At 41.5% G+C, this 17,768-nt stretch overlaps 1 protein-coding gene across 15 annotated transcripts in view; it reads right to left on the bottom strand.

The window, feature by feature from the left end:
• Nucleotides 1–3,227: 3,227 nt before the first annotated feature.
• Nucleotides 3,228–17,768, bottom strand: part of TENM1 (teneurin transmembrane protein 1) — a 1,415,133-nt gene continuing 1,400,592 nt past the window's right edge. For all 15 annotated transcript variants that reach the window (XM_075132522.1, XM_075132521.1, XM_048862940.2 and 12 more), the window contains 4 exons: nucleotides 13,591–13,978; nucleotides 11,705–12,925; nucleotides 10,931–11,073; nucleotides 3,228–8,500 (listed from right to left, as the gene is read on the bottom strand). In XM_075132522.1, the coding sequence (XP_074988623.1) occupies nucleotides 7,742–8,500; nucleotides 10,931–11,073; nucleotides 11,705–12,925; nucleotides 13,591–13,978 (2,511 nt within the window). In that variant the 3' untranslated portion in view covers nucleotides 3,228–7,741. The remainder of the gene's footprint in view (nucleotides 8,501–10,930; nucleotides 11,074–11,704; nucleotides 12,926–13,590; nucleotides 13,979–17,768) is intronic.

Raw genomic sequence — 17,768 nt, 5'->3', positions numbered from 1 at the left:
CTTGCCTCAGCAACGTGCCCACTGAGCTGCTGCCCTGTTACAAAAGCGACAATGTGATGTAATTTTAGCCACAGTCCCTCAATGCAACATAGTATTTTCAGCTGGTCTCTCATGGGTCAGGACAGTCAAATGCAGGGGCAACTTACTTGAAAACATAATCTTAGCAACAATCCCTGGCAGCTTCAAGCTTGGTGCTAAATTAGGGAGATACATTGGCCAAGGGCCCCAGCCAGCTACTGCTGTCTATGCAAAACAGCTGATGACTTCGATGGTAGCATGTGGACCTCAGCAAACCCTGTGTCATAAGAGCAGTGTGAGACATGCTTCTGTGATGTGCAATGGACTGAAAACGAGTCTGCCGATGGCTGATGCTAGAATTGTCTAGTTCTTTTAAAAGCTGCATAAACTAGGAGAGAAGCGGCATGTTTGGTCAAGCTGCAGGCGTTAGTTCAAGTGCTGCTGTGAACTATTAAGAGATTACTACTTGGTGCTGTTGTCATTGCCTGCCTCAGTAGCATTAGATGGAAATAGGGACGGAGGCTTCAGGTTCTATATGGAACAACAGGGCCGTATTTTACACCCTATGACAATTAATTTGTCAAATAACTGTATTTACTGTCGCAGCTCTTGCGTTCTGCATTTTGTGACGTGTCTAACCCCAGAGCCTTGGACCTGTCCCTCACCACTACTTTCTTTGTTTTCTAGCAATACACCCACCATCCCTTTGCTGTCTCACTGACCGGTCCTTCCTCAGGCCCAGCTCGCTCAACACCGTCTTTTGTTGCATCTCCCCGTGACTATTAAGCATACCAACTGTCTTGGTGCCCTCAGCACGCTCCTTAGTCAGGTTATGCCCCCTCCCTCTAGGCAGGTTCAGTGGAGGCATCTGAGCATCACCTACTTCAGGCCATGCAGTTTGTCTTGACAGCTAGGGCTACAGTCAGTAAAGGATTTAGGTACCTAACTGCAGGCACGTAAAACCAAGAACCAGGCTCCCTTCACTCCCACTGGATGTCACACAAACCTCATGGAGCTGCCCCCTCTCCCCGCCCCCCACAGTCCCTGACCTGCAGGTGCCTTTGGCCGCGGCGGAGGTGGGAAGAGGAGGGAGTTCTTGCTATCTCCGCTTGTTGAACTGATCCCTCTGTGACTAAAAGTAATTAGGCCAGAGAGCGTGCATGTTCATCACGCGATAACCTAGTGGTTCTAGCATTCACCCAGGCACACGCCCTCCCCCCAAAGTAGCACAAAGTGGGCTTGAGGGCGCACCCACATCAGGGTAGCCTATAGCTCAGGGGCCAGGGCACATACCTCAGTGATGGACGATCCCCCCGCTTCTCCCCCAGTAGCCCTGGGCTCCCAGGTGGGGCCCCCTAACCACAATTATGAGGGCATCTCTCCCACCTCCCCAATCAAGGTCTCTTGGTAAAAGAGGATTGGCCCCTAACTCCAAAAGGGGAGTTACAGCTGAGAATGGCACATGGTGAGCAGGATGGGGCTTAGCACAGCCAGTCAGCTTGGCTGCTTCCATTAGGCCAGACGCCAGCTATGCTGGCTTCTGTGAAACCCATTCTGATGAGTCTGTCGCATAGTGAGGGGAAGCAGAGACGCTGCGTAACTGTTAATTTGGGGGGAAACAATTTAAAGGTGGGGGGGCAGCAGAGGTGACGTGGGGTAGTCAGGTTCCCCCCCTCATCAGCCCTTTGCATGCTCCCCAGCTGTCCCCTCCCCACTTTTCCCCTTCACCTTCCTCTCCCCAGCCCTGCTGCTCCACCATAAACCCCCGGCAGGGGTGCTTCCCACTCCAGCCCCTGGCGGGAGCACTCAACATACCTGCAACCTGGCCAGCATGTTCCTGCCTCTGCCTGTGCTGGTGCCCTGGGAAAGCCCAAAACCCTCCTGCACGTGGCACTGCCTAGGAGGTGCTGTGCCATGTATATGCCAGCTGCCTGGAACCCCGCACAGGCACGGGGAGCATCTCTGCCCCCTCAGCTAGCCGTGGAATGGGGAAAGTGCTTTCCAGCCCTTTTCCACCCCGAACCCGCAGGAACTGCAGCAGTCCCCCCACCCCCTGCCCCGGGCCACCCCTGAAAGCCATGGGCTTGCCCCTCTGCTGCCCCATCAGGCTCTGGGAGCATGGGGCTGCGCCTTCCCCAGGCTTTGTGTCTGAGGCAACAGCTCCTTCTGTTGGGGGCGTTCCCCCCTGGTTGAGCCACCCCTGGATGGACTTCATGGCTGCTGAAGCTGGTGCAGAGCCCAGCACTTGCGACTGTTTCAGAGAAGGTGGGTGTGGAGCTGCTGGTTCATGTGGTGCCAGCAAAAGCCCTGATCCAATGGCCCTGCCTGGCCCCAGTGTGCTGGCCACCTGGACAGCCCCTCCATCGAGAGCCCTGGGACTGAGCCATTTCTGCTGAGCTCTTGGGACTGTGATGGCTCCACCCTGCAAATCCCCCACCCTGGCCAGTGCTGGTGCATGCCTGGCTGGCAATTGGGGGCATATGCTCCCCGCAAGGCCCCCTACATTTGTTGCCTCTGAGCATAGGCACTGAACTCTGTGGCTCCCATTGCTTTTCTAGGTGCCTCAAAGTTAGGTGTGGTAAGCATCACCCTGTCTGCCTCTGTTTCTTTGTGAAATTAGTCCTCAGTGTGAGGCTGCACTGCACCTGCCCAGAGGCAGACACTTTACCATTCCCTCCGTTCGCCTTTTCTTAATCACTCCATTGCTTCAGGAAATCTCTCTTTACCCACCTATCTCTGTGATGACACATCCGGTCCCTTCCCCCTCACTTGTTACCACATCTAACATAGTTTTTCCCCCCACCATGCTCAACTGCTCTTGGTTGAGGAGTCCAGGAAATAAGAGCTGCTCTATTTTGATCAGTGAATACCTAAACTGGGCCAGTCTTCCCCCTGCCGGTTCAGTTCTTGGAGTGCCATTAATAAGCATTTTGCTCTCTCACTGATGAACTGGTGCATGTGTCCAAGAACTGTAGGGTGTGGTTTCACAACCAGGTTTTAATTGTCAGTGCACCTCTGTGGGTCAGAAATACAATTACATTTCAATACCAAAATTTACCACTTACTTTCATCCACAAATACTTTTGAACCCCTCCCCCTTTTCTATTAAATGGCTCTTTACTGAAAAGTTAAAAAAAAGTTTTCGTGCATGAAATAATTAGAATGGCTTGAGAGTACTTGGTGTAAGCAAAGAAAATGTCACACCGACGATTAGTTTGCAATTTTATTTTTTAAAAATGAAATAGTCAAAGTACTTCTTTCCTCTCTTTCAAATATCAACACATAATATATTCACTTTTACTATTTACAACATGTTGTTATGATGCTGTTGTAGAAAATGCATGCTTCTGGTCTGAAAACCAGAGCAAAATGCAACAGACCATTAACTGCAGCCATAGAACAAATAAACCTGTACAGTATCCAGTCACTATTCAGCCACAGGAGTTAGAGCAGGAATAAAAAATTGGAATCTAGTGTTTCCTAGCAACAAGGCTCAGGCCATTATAACACAATTTCTGTAAGATTAGAACCTCTAACCGTTCGGTAGAAACTGAAGCTCTTGGCATACACTGTAAACATCTTTACTTTTAATGAGAACGCTAAAGAGAAATATGTTTTTGACATATACTGTGTGCTATGTTTCTCTTTCTCTTCTATTGACACTTTTGCCAGAAGAATATTAAGATTTCAGTGTTTTACCATGGTTCATACAAGTAAAATATCATCAAGGACACAATCTGACATACTAACATTTATTAAGAAGTTAAAGTCCACCACTAAGTCTAAGGAAATATTGTAACTGGCAAACACATTTTCTTGGACAAATAATGTAAGATGACAAATGCCAAGACAAATCCACAGTAAGTCGAACTTGAATAACTATCAGTTTCTGTTGAGAAGTAATTCCTCTTACACACAGTAAGCTTTTGACCTGACAATGCTTTGTATAAAGGACAGGCTTAAGTAACAGTCAGCATTTTATTTGTCTCTATTTGATGGAAAAAAAACATTGTGGCAGTCTGATCTGAATGTTGAAATGTTAGACTGATCAATTATGCTGATATGAATTCCGCAGAGCAGACAAGCATGTTGAAAGGAAGCTGCAGATTTTTTTCCTCCTTACATACTCCAACCTTTCTCTAGATGCCTCTCTTTATAACATTCTAATCTTAGGCTACTGTACGTTGGCTTCCAATAACATTAATCTCTGGTAGAGTTATCCTTGTAAAAATACCTCTTTAGAACACTTATATGGGTTGCCTTCCCCTCCCCAGGACAGTGATATAAAGAGGGCTTGGTGAACGGGAATAATTGCAGATCTAGAAAAAATAAAACTTCTGAAAGTGCATGAAAACATGATTTAAAAAAAAAAAAGACAGCTACTAACTAGCATACAACTGAGAGGACATTAAAGATCTCTAACTAAACAGCTAGAATGTGTACACTGAGTTGCACATTGTCCAGTCTGTATATATTTGGCTATGTTCTACCTATATATATATATCCATATATATATCTATATACCTTTGAAATGTTCTAGTTTTCTAAATCAACATGAAAACAAAGGAAACATTATTTTTACACACTCTTGTTTTGCTGTGATAAAAATATAACATGTAGCTTCTCATGTTAGGTGTTTTGATACAAGATAGCGTGCATTAGTGTGTGTGTGGGTTTTTTACTTCTAGAACCAGGTTCCAAATGCAGAATGCAATCATCAGTTTATTGGATCTGAATGACCACAAAAATGTTGCATGTGATTTTTTTTGTTTTGTGTTTTTGTCATTTGGGTCTCTAGGCTATAGTGCAAAATTAAAGAACAACTAAGAAAATTGGCTTAGTCACTAAAAAATAAACAAACATGGAGACTGAAATATTCCCTACCTCGATCTGACATTGTTCTTGAACAAGATGGCTTAGATCTATTCCCTCACTGAATGGTGCCTGTGTGTGTAAGTATAACTTTGGCCTCCAGTGCTCTTGTATTAATAAAGACATGTAATTCTCTTTAGAAATGCTATTGTATTCATCTAAAAATGACACTGAATTTTTATTTTTCTCAATTTTATAACCAAACATGATGAAGACATGTTCTTATGCCATCAGAATACAGGGCCATGTAATGTCATTTGATTCTTTATACATCCATATTTTCATAAGAAACACTGTCCAAAAATGTATCTTAAATTTTCTGTGCATGAACTGAAAAATGCCAAATCTGCTTTCAGAGACAAACTTATAATACATTTCACTCTATGACCTTTTGGCATAATAATGAGAATAATAATAATCAAGGCAGTATTAAAAACCACAGGTGTAGGTAATACGAAGTGCATTTCCTGCATATAATACAAATATAACTTTAAGAAACTAAAGGCACAAGCTAACTAAATATGTATTACATACTAGAAATGCACAGTTAAAGGTAATTTACTATTAAGCGCTTCAAATGTTTGTTTATAATGGATATTTAAAGCAGTTTGAAAATGATACATCATTAGTGAATTGCAAAAAAGTATAATTGGTTAAAATATAAGTAAAATAGACTCTAATATTGACATCTTGGATCAGTGATAAAATACATCATCACATTTATGAATGCACTCTCTATATACAGTTCATAAATTATTTTTTCATTGATTAAAAGAACATCAGAGGCTCAAGGATCTGAAGGTCCATTTTTAGACTGGTGTGGAGGTATTCAAATTCTCCATGTTTTTATGGGAAATTACAGAGATCAGAGCTATCAATACCAGACTTGGTCAGCTCCCAGTACTGTACGTTAGTGAGTGATGAGCCCAATCATAATATTTGGAACTGGATTTCAATCCAAATTTCCCCAGAGTTTGGGGTCGTGTGTGGATGGCATTCTTCGGGATCAGTTCATCACTGGGCCTGATCATGCGGCGGTGAAACCGGTCACTGACTTCAATGGAAGCAGGATTGAATCCATAAAGGGAGGCCCAAGTTGTGAAGTTGAGCGCTGGATCCAAACTTCCCCAAAGTTTGAAGGGGGATCAGACCTGATGTTCCAATTCAGGCTCATCTCTAAGTTCAGTACAGTTTGTTCCACTTGCCCAAAAACAAAAGAAAAAAGAAAACAGGAAAGGAAAAAAACAAACAAACCCTGCTTTTGGCAAAACTAAATACGAGCAGAGATGATTAGACTATATTTACTATGTCTATTTTGGTAAAAATGTGCAATAATGTCGCCATTAAAGATACTTAGGTTCTAAAAGAAAATTCTAATCCCATCTGAAATTAACAAAGAAAATTTGCACACAATCCCCCACAAGACAATTAGGTCCTTTTAAAATGACAGGTTAAAAGAAGGATCATACACTTTGCTGTGAAATCACTATATTGACAGCTGCTGATATCCTGCAAAATTAAATTCCCACCCTACAACACTTTGCTATGTGCTCTGCAGATTGAGCCAAAGCGTGTAGAATCATTCCCAAAATGACCTACACTTACTGTCCACACTTTGGTTCACCGAATTCTGACCCACCAGTCTTTTTCACACATCAAAATTGAGTCATACAGCATAATTATTAATGTGAGAAGAGGCTAAGGTGATGACAAAAAACTGATACGACTCCAATTTACAAATGAATCATGAACTGAAGAATCCCTGTCCAATAAACACACAGGATACTATTTTCTATAGTGAGACAGGGCTTTTTTCACCCTCACTGGCACAGAGCGCATTTGTGAATCCTTCCAGTAGAGTGGCTTTAAGTTTTTCTGGGGGTCCACAGAAGTACTACTGGCAGAGATTGCTTGGGATGCACTGAATCAGGGCCTGATCTAAAGCTCACTGAAGTCAATGGAAAGACTCTTATTGACTTCAGGGGCTTTGGATCAGACCCATGTGCACATTTCTGTCCATGTTTAGGGTGGTGATGGCTAGCTGTGGCACCTTGTGCAACACTCGGTCAGGAGGACATTCAGCCATCAGGCTTCTGTGCTTGGGGTTATTCCAGCAGAATCCAGTGTAACCCAGGTCTGACTGAAGCCCTCAGGGAGAGAATTATAGAACACTGCCACATGCAAAACTCGACACAGCATGACATTGATCTCTGAGAGAATGGGAGGAGGCTACTGATGAGTGAAGATAAATGTAATATGGGACAGCCATTCTGTGCTACCCCTGTTTTTCAGGTCTGGAACTTCTTTAGATCATAGTTGTGAAAAATGAAATGTGCTGATACAAGGTTCTAAATACAGTCCTTGCTCTTGTGAGCCATCCATTAAAGTCAGTGGAAGAACTCATGGGAGTAAGGACTACCCAGGTGAGTAAGGGTAGCAGAATCAAGCTCTATAACCTTTTTAATCATCTGTGAGTTATTAAATTAATGAACTAAGAAGAGATGTATCTTCAAGAAGAAAGCAGAGCACATGAATTCTTAAATATTCTGCATGTATCTGTGATTTTAAACGAGAGCGGTGCCTTTCTACGTTGTGTTGTTGAACCATTTGAACTCTGCTTCTGAAATTTTGAATACTGCCACACAAGAACTAAAAATCTTCACTGTCATCTCTCAGAGTTAAACAAACAATATTAAAATACCATCTTCTGTCACATTTAAAGGCAGTTGGATATGTGTTTTCCTCTATATTTATATATACAGAGTTCTGCTCTAGAAAAACCAATACAATAAACCATTTTATGTTTAAAAACAGGCAGTCTTTGGTGACGCAAAGGCGGAGGTTTTCTTTGTTACCTCCTGCCTATTTCACTCTGTCTCATAAAGTGAATATTGTTGGCACTGTCAGAAAGTTCTAGATACTGCTCCACAGATAAAACAAAATATCCATCGTAGCCTTGTACCCTCCCAGTGCTTAAGAGCTGCTGTTTTTCTCCCTCTGTCCATGCCCTAATGCCTTCTTCCCCTTCTTGCAGCCGTCTTTGTTCCTTAGTCCAGGCCTGAGCTACTGCCCTCTGCCTGGCTATTTCTAAGACATGGTTCTTTTCTTCTTCAATGGTTGTCCCATATCGAACATTAAAGCACAAAGCACCATGTTGGAGCTGTATATCAGCAAAGCGTCTAGTCCTCCCATTTATCACAGAAGTCATCTGAGACACAGTGACATTGACGCCATTTTCCAAAATGCGCCGGCCTCCTGTGTTGCCTATTAGAGCCAAGTCTTCTTCCAAAGACCCCAGCTTGATGAAGTAGTGTGTATCTCGCCCTTCTATGGTAAAATGCAGGTTCTCAAGATAGTGAGCATTGTTGAGGATAGCGGCAATGCGCCGGCTATCCTCATTTGCTACTCCTATAATATCAGCAGTCACTATCCCATCTTTAATGGCAAATTTGATACCTTTTCCAAAAACAGAAGGAATGGCCGCAAACCTGGGTTGTTTTCCTCCTTCAAGACACCTCCCGTTGCTGTACCTGGGGGTCATAGGAAGTTGGTCCAAGGATATAAAGTTCCTAAGTTGTTTTTGCAGCTCACACTGAATGCCAAGGATAGTCTGGAAACATAAACATTAACAGAGTTTGAAGTAAAAGATTTTTATACAGTTCATTATAGTACCATATGATATCAAGTTTCTACTGATATCTGTAGTGCCTCAGACTAGGTACCAATCCTTTAAATTTGTCTGTAAAGTATCATGCACATCTGTGGCAGTGTAGCAACAACAAAAAATTATAGTAATAAACTTTACAGTGGCCTGTTTGTACTGCTTACGGTCTCTTGGTCCCTTTAGTTTCCAAGCATCAAAAGAAGAATCACATATTTGCATCTTCCTACACAGAAAGAAACCTTGGTGAAGATTCCTTATATTCTCCCAGAAATTGCTATTCTAGTGGTGAATATGCCATCTTGGGACGGGGGAGACCTGAGTGCAGTTCCCTGCTTTACCATAAACACCCTGGGTGACCTTGGACAAGTCACTGTGACTCAATTCTCTATCTGTAAAATGGGAATAATAGTATAGAAGAGAGGTTTTCACATGGTGGGGCATGAACTCCAATTGGGGATGGAACTATCAGGGCAGTCTTAGATGCTGGGACCTGACTCTCTGCCTGTCTCACTGCCAGAGCTGCAGTAGCCACCAGTTGGCAGTTACCCTCCTCTGCTGGGGTGGCTGGCACGGACTCTACAAAAGGGCAACCGAAGACCCACCCAGCCCCCACCTGACTGTGCCAGAGTCGCATGTGCTTCCATGGCAGGACAAAGCCTGTGCAAGGGAAGCAGATGGGGCTGTGCAGATGGGGCTGTGGTAAGGAGGGGGCTGTGTCAGGCGGGGGGGGAGGGGCAATACCCACAGGGTGCAGCCTTCTGACCCTCCTGACCCTACCCTTGAGCATCAGGGCTGGGAGTGGAAGCCAGGTCCCCACAGCTCCCTTATCCTCAATGGAAGGGTTCCCTCAGCAGGTACCAGGTCCCCCTCCTCTGAGAGGGGTGTGTGCATGAGACATGAATTTCTGAAGCAGAGTTCAGCAAAAGAAAGCATGGAACATCTGGGCTAGAATAATCCCATCCCTTAAGGATACATTTAAGATCATGAGGCACCAAAATACTACAGGAATGGAGGCCATATAGGTACCTAAGAGCTATAGATAGATTTAGTGCCCAATCCCGGAGTCCTTACTCAGGCAAACTCCCACTGACATTCATCCATCCATCCATGTTCTTTTCTTGTGGCCATCCCTATACTATTTCTCCATCACCATAAAATCTGAGTAACTTCAGTGGGAGCTTTGCATGTGAAGGGCCCTAAAATTAGTGGGCCTGAGTCCTCACCTCTTTGTACATTCCATAGTTATTCACACCTGGGCCAAGTGAGTTTAAAATGCTGTTACTTCAATCAGGTAGCATGACTTTACATGACTGCACAAGGTGAGAGGCAGTAGAGAATCAATCCCTCCTGTTCTACCTTATTTTGTAAAACTGCAATGTTTTGTTAATAGATATTCAATAAGGATCAAATCTTGAATGTGAGTATCTGCCCGGAGAATAGCTGAGATCTGTATTGGTGCAATTACATTGACTACTAGCCATCAATTGCTGAAATGTGGCTAGTTCTGAGTGTAGTCAAGGCCCGAGGCAAGTTTGAGACTTAGAACTAAAAAAATAAAACAAAAATACCACCATCACCCTACTATGTTAAAAAAAAAATCTGGTCTACCACAGAACATTTTTAGGGAGGAAAAGACTTTTAAAGATTTAATATTTTGATGTTTTTGCACTCCTCATTGTGGCATCATTCCAATAAAAGCTGAAGATCTGTTGATTTCATTTGCACTAATATTTCAGTAAGTATAAATTTATTACATGACACCTATAGCTTGTAGCTTGTTATATTTTCAAACAGGCACCTTCTTGCTTTTTACCCCTCTGCTTGGGAGGAGCACCCTGTAAACACCCGCAAAACTAATGCATTGTCCCCCTTTCAAAAACTCTCCTCTGCCATGAGATCTGAAAAAAAACTTCCCAATCGTTAGGCCATTGGTGTACTGAGGCCACTGCCTAGCATGCTTGACCCATACTGTCCCATTGTTCCTTTGTACTCCACGTCAGTGTGTCTGCGCCCACCCGTACTCTTTTGTCTTCTATTTAGATTGTAAACTATTTGGTGTAGGGAACATCTTTGTTCTGTTTTTGAACATAGCACATAGCACAAAGAGGTATTGAAATTATGGAAAGTAGGGATCTTAAATGCTATGGTAATAAAATAAAAATAATGTAGAAGTAATGGACAAAAATGTCCTCAATTAATTGAATTGTTCTTCTCCTGAAAATCATCCCTCGGATCACAGTGGACTAGGCTTTTTATTAAGATCTGATTGAACATTTTTCTATGTATTTTCTAATTGTATTCTTTAATTTAGGTTTAGAAATAGTCCAGTTAACTAGCAAGCAGACTGTCTGCTTTTGTAGGCAGACTTTTGCTAACCTTTCCAGGATCCCACTCTTGGGTTTTTGTTTGAAGCTGTAAAAGTTCGTATGTTGTCTCCACAGTTTCTATCTCTGGTTTTGGAAATCCAGGAAGCACATTGTGTAGCTGGAAACCGAACAGCTCTAGCCAACTTCCAATGTCTACAAAACAAAATCAAAGCATTCTTAGCAACAATACTCTTAATTCTTGGGAAGCTGAATGTATTTTGTACTTTCCATTTCTAGAAAAAGCGATCCAGAAGATAAGGTGAGGAGAAGCAAAGGTGCCCACAGTTCTCCATTCTGATAGAACTGAAATTAGAACTAATATTGCAGCTACCAGTGTGACTAGACATCCTTTACCAAGGCCTAACCAAACCTCAAAACATAAATAACTAAATTGCAATACTGATTTGACATAATCTTAAATTTTCAAAATTGGTTACCAGAAGAAAATAACTTATTTTATCACAGAGCATAGCTATTCTGAATTCTGTATTGTACTTCCTTCTACATATCATGGAAAGGAATTCAGATAATGCTGCCTCAACTCTTTTTCAAATTCTAGTACTTAGCAAAGACAGCAGATGCAGCTATTTGCTTGCTTTATTGACGGGCTGAAAGGTCACAGAAAATAGACAAAGCTATGTGGGTAGTAGGAGGTTAAATACATTCAAATAAAATGAATGCAAGTTGAAAGTCTACGCCTCTTCTCTGAGGTGTGCAAATTCCATGGACTTGGATCCATATAAGGATTTGACCCAGAAGTATTTTTAATAGGAATTTTTTTTACCTGTCGTATACTTAGCATCATCTTGGATTCTGCCAACTGGATAGTTATTTTCAAATGAGTAGAGGTTAAATGGCTTGGGAATGGTGTTTAGATGTTTCCACACATGATGATTTGGCGTTGTCCAACGTCCAGCAATGACATCATAATCTCTTTGACCCAAATGCACTAATTTAGTATGAGAATCATAGAGTCCTCCATGAAAACCAATGATAACCTGAAAATCTGGATAAGTGTCCTGGTAGATATCTCCATATGGTGTATAGAGAATTTCTTTTATTACTTGGCCCCGGCTGCTAAAGATAGCTAGGGGTGTGCCGGTGTTGTCACAAGCAACATAATATTCTTCTCCACTGCTTAACTCCATAGCAATGAGATGGCCTTGAAGATCATAATATAGGGATGTTATTTCTGAGCTAGTATGATTGTATAAATGAGTAATTCTTATTGGATTGGAGAGATCAGCATAAAAGAACTGTAAGTGTTGTCCTAGACTCGATTTACTTGCAACTCGTCGTCCAAGCCCATCATAACAGTATTGCACAGTCCAACCAGACACTTTGTTGTAAGCTTTGTTCAGGAGACCATTGGAGTTATATTCAAATATTTCGTTGCCTCTTTGTCTAAGAAAACCATCTTCATCCATTTTGTACTGAATTTCTCCTAGTCTAGTGATGCGATCTCTAAGATCATATCTCAGAGGAGTGAGACGGGCACTGTTGCCATGACTAAGCAAGTTGATGTTTCCATTAAGGTCATAACTATAACGCCACTGGGTTTTGTCATTCACAGACACAGTTTGAAGTTGACCATCAGCATCATACTCATAAAAATACCTTGTTATGTTGGCATCTACTCCTACTCGTATATCACATATCACCATTCGGCCCATATTATCATACTGAATGGTCATCCAGTAGGCTATGGACTTAAGAATTTCATATTGCACTTCAATCACCTGACCATTGGCACTAAAAATCTTGGTGTGTTTCATCACTGTGGTAGTTATAACTTGGTTTAAGTCATAATTGATTACACTGAATTTTCCAAATTGTTCAGTCCTTCCAGATACATCAACATATCGGTACAGATCTATAGGAAGAGGAGTCTCATTTATCATGGCCTGCATACTGGTGACCCGGAAATTGTTGTAACTGTAGTCAAATCTGGCATTTACAAGGCCTTCTTCACTAAATCTGAAGATCTGACGACCAATAAGAGGGCCTACATATAGCAAATAAGAGAAAAACAAGAAAAAACGAATTAGGCCCATAGTATATCTAACATACATAACAAAGAAAGAAAAGATGTTAATCTGAATGTATCCCTGAGTCTTATTGCTATTTGACTACATCTTTAAGTGAGAAAAATGTTAAATTGTTCTCTCATGGATTTATTTAGTGCACAGACACTCCTTAAAAACTTATTACTGTTCTTTTAAACTAATGATAGTTTACATATAATTATGATTTCCATATACTTCCATATACATAGGCTAATATTAACTTGAATTTATTTTTAACACGGCTAACACATTCCTGATATAAATAATTCCTTTGAATTTGTTATAACAGAGAAACTTGAAAATGCAAACAGTAAAGCAATTTGATTTATTATTTAGCAAATGTCCTCATATTGGAATAATAAATAACCAAATATTATGAGAGCCATTTCATAGCAAACGATAATAAGAATGTTTCATATTTCAAATGGGATAGATGTCTGTGGGACAGACAAACAGACACATTTTTGTACTTCAACATAAAAACTGATTTCAATGGTAGGCTTGATTTCAAGCTGTCTACCAGATAAGACAGTGTTTGCAGGGGCCAAAGTGTTACCAGAGGTGACAGTATCACCCTTTAAAAATATTGATAGTTTTAACCAACCTGTTTGCCTGTATCTGATGGTGCAGATGAACCCATCATGCATTAAGTGTATTGTTTTAATAACCCCGGAAGATTCTTCATATGTAAACGTGACTTGAGTAGTATCATAAAGAATCTCTGATAGTCGGGACTGTTTGGTATATTTATAAAGGACCCTGCGACCTGTTCCAGGATATAGAATTTGCAGAAGTCGTCCATCTCTGGTGAAATCTTGTATGAAAGCAGCAGTGCTGTCTGGTGGGGTGTAGATATTACGATAGTACCCAACTGAAACCATAGTGTGCAAACTGTGGCGCACCATACTTGGCATGGTGACTGCGAGCAGATAATCTGATTGGTCATATTCAAAAATGTAGCGGCGTTGGCTGTGCAAGAGGAGCATCACAGTCTGCAATGAAATAGAAATGAGAGGGTAAGTAACGGACAAAACACATGATTACTAACCAAGTAGGTGCAAGAAAATGAAAGAACCATTGAAACAGATTCCTATTTCTATTGCTTGTTCTTATTCTCTGTATAATACAAAATAAAATTCCAAGCTTTGGAAAACATGTGGCCGAAGAGGCTGCTTACGGGAGAGGGAGAGGGGGGGAGGGATAGCTCAGTGGTTTGAGCATTGGCCTGCTAAACCCAGGGTTGTGAGTTCAATCCTTGAGGGGGCCGTTTAGGGATCTGGGGCAAACACTGGGGACTGGTCCTGCTTTGAGCAGGGGGTTGGACTAGATGACCTCCTGAGGTCCCTTCCAACTCTGATATTCTATGATTCTATGATTCTATGACTGAAATAACACTGGCTGTGAGGACACAAAATTGTCAAGGCAGATGTAGCTCTCAGTGTACTGCACTGCAGCCTCATTGTAACTCAGTAAGCCACTTTGAAACATGTAGGGCACCTACCCAGGAAGCAAATTGAGACACAGCTGCCCTCACTAACACAAATAACGTACCAGCAAATGTTGATGAGAAAAGAGGCAACATTCACTGTTGCTGATGATTTGTTTAGCTCTTATTGGCATCCCTAGCATGACGCTTAGACCAGCTGAACAGCCTTGCCCTCCACAGAACAAGCACAGCACTTGGTCCATTCCGTGTGTACTCTTCTCTGCTCATAGCATACCCACAAACAAACCTGAATTTCCCCAGATGTATTCAGGAGTCATAATTATTGAGAAAAGGAGTACTTGTGGCACCTTAGAGACTAACCAATTTATTTGAGCATAAGTATGCATCCGATGAAGTGAGCTGTAGCTCACGAAAGCTTATGCTCAAATAAATTGGTTAGTCTCTAAGGTGCCACAAGTACTCTTTTTCTTTTTGCGAATACAGACTAACACGGCTGTTACTCTGAAACCTATAATTATTGAGGGCTATTTTTTGGGTAAGTATTTTTATCTCTGGTGTTTAACCTGTAAACTAATTTCTGTGAATAACTGATATTTGCTGTGTTGATTAGTTGTGACTGGTCAGAGAAATCACAAGGTCTGCTTTCTGTTTCCTGACTAGATGACTGAGCCAACACTTCTGGCAGAAATATTTCTGCATGCTAATTTAAAACCGAGTCTCTGTAAACTTTTGTTCTCCCTGTGGGGAGCTATCATTGCTGAAACAAACCCATACAAAGTTTAGCGAGATTATTTGTAGAAAGTCTTTGCAATATTTGCCCAGCTCTAGTAAGTGCCATGACTGTTCTTGGATATTACATATCCTGGCCACATATCTTGAACTGCAGTATAGGCTCGTTATAGCAAAGTACTTACATTCTGACCCCAATTCTATGAAGCACTTAAGCACATGAATAGCCACACTGATTTAAGTGTTTTGTATGATTGATGCCAAAGCGCTCAGAAACTTGAAGGATAGAGCTCTAAAGAGCAACATTGTGACCACCCTTCTAGGACACTTGAACCCTGGAAACAAATTAAGAAAAACAACTTGCTTCTGAGCACAAACCCTGCCAGGACAGAAGACAGTAAGGGCTCAATCCTGCAAGGTGCTAATGCTTTGGCCCTAAGTCAGTTGACTCTGACAAATACCTAAATGTCTGCCCAAAAGAATGAAGATAGACTAAGTCCTCTTTAAATTTCTCATTCTTCCACCCTACTATTTATTTCAGCCTACCTTTGGTGAAAGACATCTGTCACCTGTACTGAGGCCAAAGAACATCAACATTTGCAATGCTTGAGTTATCCAGTGCCAGCCGGTGAAGACAGACTTTTCACCAAGCTTTTCCTGATCACTTAATTCTGGTTTGTCAAACATTTATAACATATTCACAGTGTTTATTTTATTCTCACTTTCCAGTCCCCAATCTGCAGTAAACCATTGTCTGAACTCTCCCTGTACTGATGTGATGACTCTCTTGCTATAATGCTCCCGGCTCTGCCATTGACAGAGTATGAATAACAAGTTCAGAAGCATCTCTAATATAACTTTAGTGCCCTTTTGTGCCATTTTCACAGCACTTTGTTTTTTGTCCAGGACAGTAAAAGGACAGTACAAGGATTGGAGACATAGTATCCTATCCAGTATTATCAGTGTGTATTATAAAGAGAATAAAAGGCAACTTCCTATCTATTCTAAAAAAGTCAGATTTTAAACTATCTATGCAAGTGAGCCCTAATTGATTCAAAAGGATTTCATGGCCTAGTTCATAAAACATCAAAAAAGCTCTCATTTTATAAATGCAGGCAAGATATGTTGAAATTCGCATGGGTTGAGCCCTTCATGATGTTTCAGATAAACAACTAGAGGTGATAGCTTGGAATCTCCACTGAGAACACACAAAAGAGATACATTGCTAAAAACAGCCACTAGATGTCACATCTGCTCAACATAAACATGCAGTTGCCCAAGTATTTTATCGGGCTGCAAATAGAGCAGGATTTTAGAAGTGAGCTTTGGGTAGTCAGTGGTTTTTATAAGAACATGTAAATCAGTGTGACCAAATTAAGTAAAAAAATCTTTCCTGTACTATCCGCATGGTACCCTACCCATAGGAACCTTAATCCTAGCTCTAAGTGCCCTACACATACGAACCCTAACCCTAGGGCGGGAAGCCCAACCCACAGGAACCCTAACCTTAGCTTCAAGTGCACTGCCCATAGGAACCCTAACAGTAGGGTGGGGACCCCTACCCATAGGAACCCTAACCCTAGTGCAGGGAGCCATAGGAACCCTAACCCTAGCCGTAAGTGCCCTACACTTACGAACCCCCCCTCAAGGGCAGAGAGCCCTACCCATAGGAACCCTAACTCTAGGGCAGAGAGCCCTACCCATAGGAACCCTAACCCTAGCTCCAAGTGCTTTTTAAAATTAAATTACTAAGAAAGGAGGGATATTTGTCCACTATTAAGGCTCCAGAATACAATAATTAAGCTGTAAAGAATGCTAATCTATCCGAGAAAAAATTTATACCTATAAACTGTAATTTTAAGAAAGCAAGGTGAACTACCTTATTGATTTTTTAATAAAACTAAATAATTGTGGCCACATGAGGATTGAGACAATTACAGCTTTAAAAATCATTACAAAATGTGTACAATAAACAATTATTTCTCAGTGCGACCCCACAAGCCTTTCAATTGATGTACAGGGCTTTGTCAGACCAACCCTGAATTTGCAATTTGTGTTTGGAACTCTCATTGGTGACAATGTCAATTGTATGTATGGAGGATCAAGTCCATCATGTTTGACTTTCATTAACTCCCATAGTTATATGCAGCGTTATCGTAGCAGTGTTGGTCCCAGGATATGAGAGAGACAAGGTGAGTGAGATAGTATCTTTTATTGGACCAACTTCTGTTGGTGAGAGACACAAGCTCTTGAGCTTATACAGAAGTTCGTCCAAAAAAAGATATCTCACTTCCCTTGTCTCATTAACTCCCATGGGAATTACAGTATAGACCAAATCCTGGTTCCACTTGAGCCAGTGGAAGTTTTGCCATTTATTTCTGGGGGACCAGGATTTGGCCATATGTGTAAAAACTGCAGCACTTTAGCTTATACATCTATGTTTGTGAACTCAACACAGAGTAGGAAAAGACAAACTGGCTTGGAAAAGTTAAAATACACAAGCCCTTTTACAATTTCAGGGCCAAAGAAAAAATATGGTACCTTCACAAGCTATTCTCATGGCACTGCCTGAATATGAAACCAAGCAGTACCGAAAACCTGTTTAC

The sequence above is a fragment of the Caretta caretta genome, chromosome 9 (genome assembly GCF_965140235.1).
Source record: "Caretta caretta isolate rCarCar2 chromosome 9, rCarCar1.hap1, whole genome shotgun sequence".
Lineage (NCBI taxonomy): Eukaryota > Metazoa > Chordata > Testudines > Cheloniidae > Caretta > Caretta caretta.
Note: the sequence above shows the minus strand (reverse complement) of the source record. Positions and strands in the feature narration are given on the sequence as shown.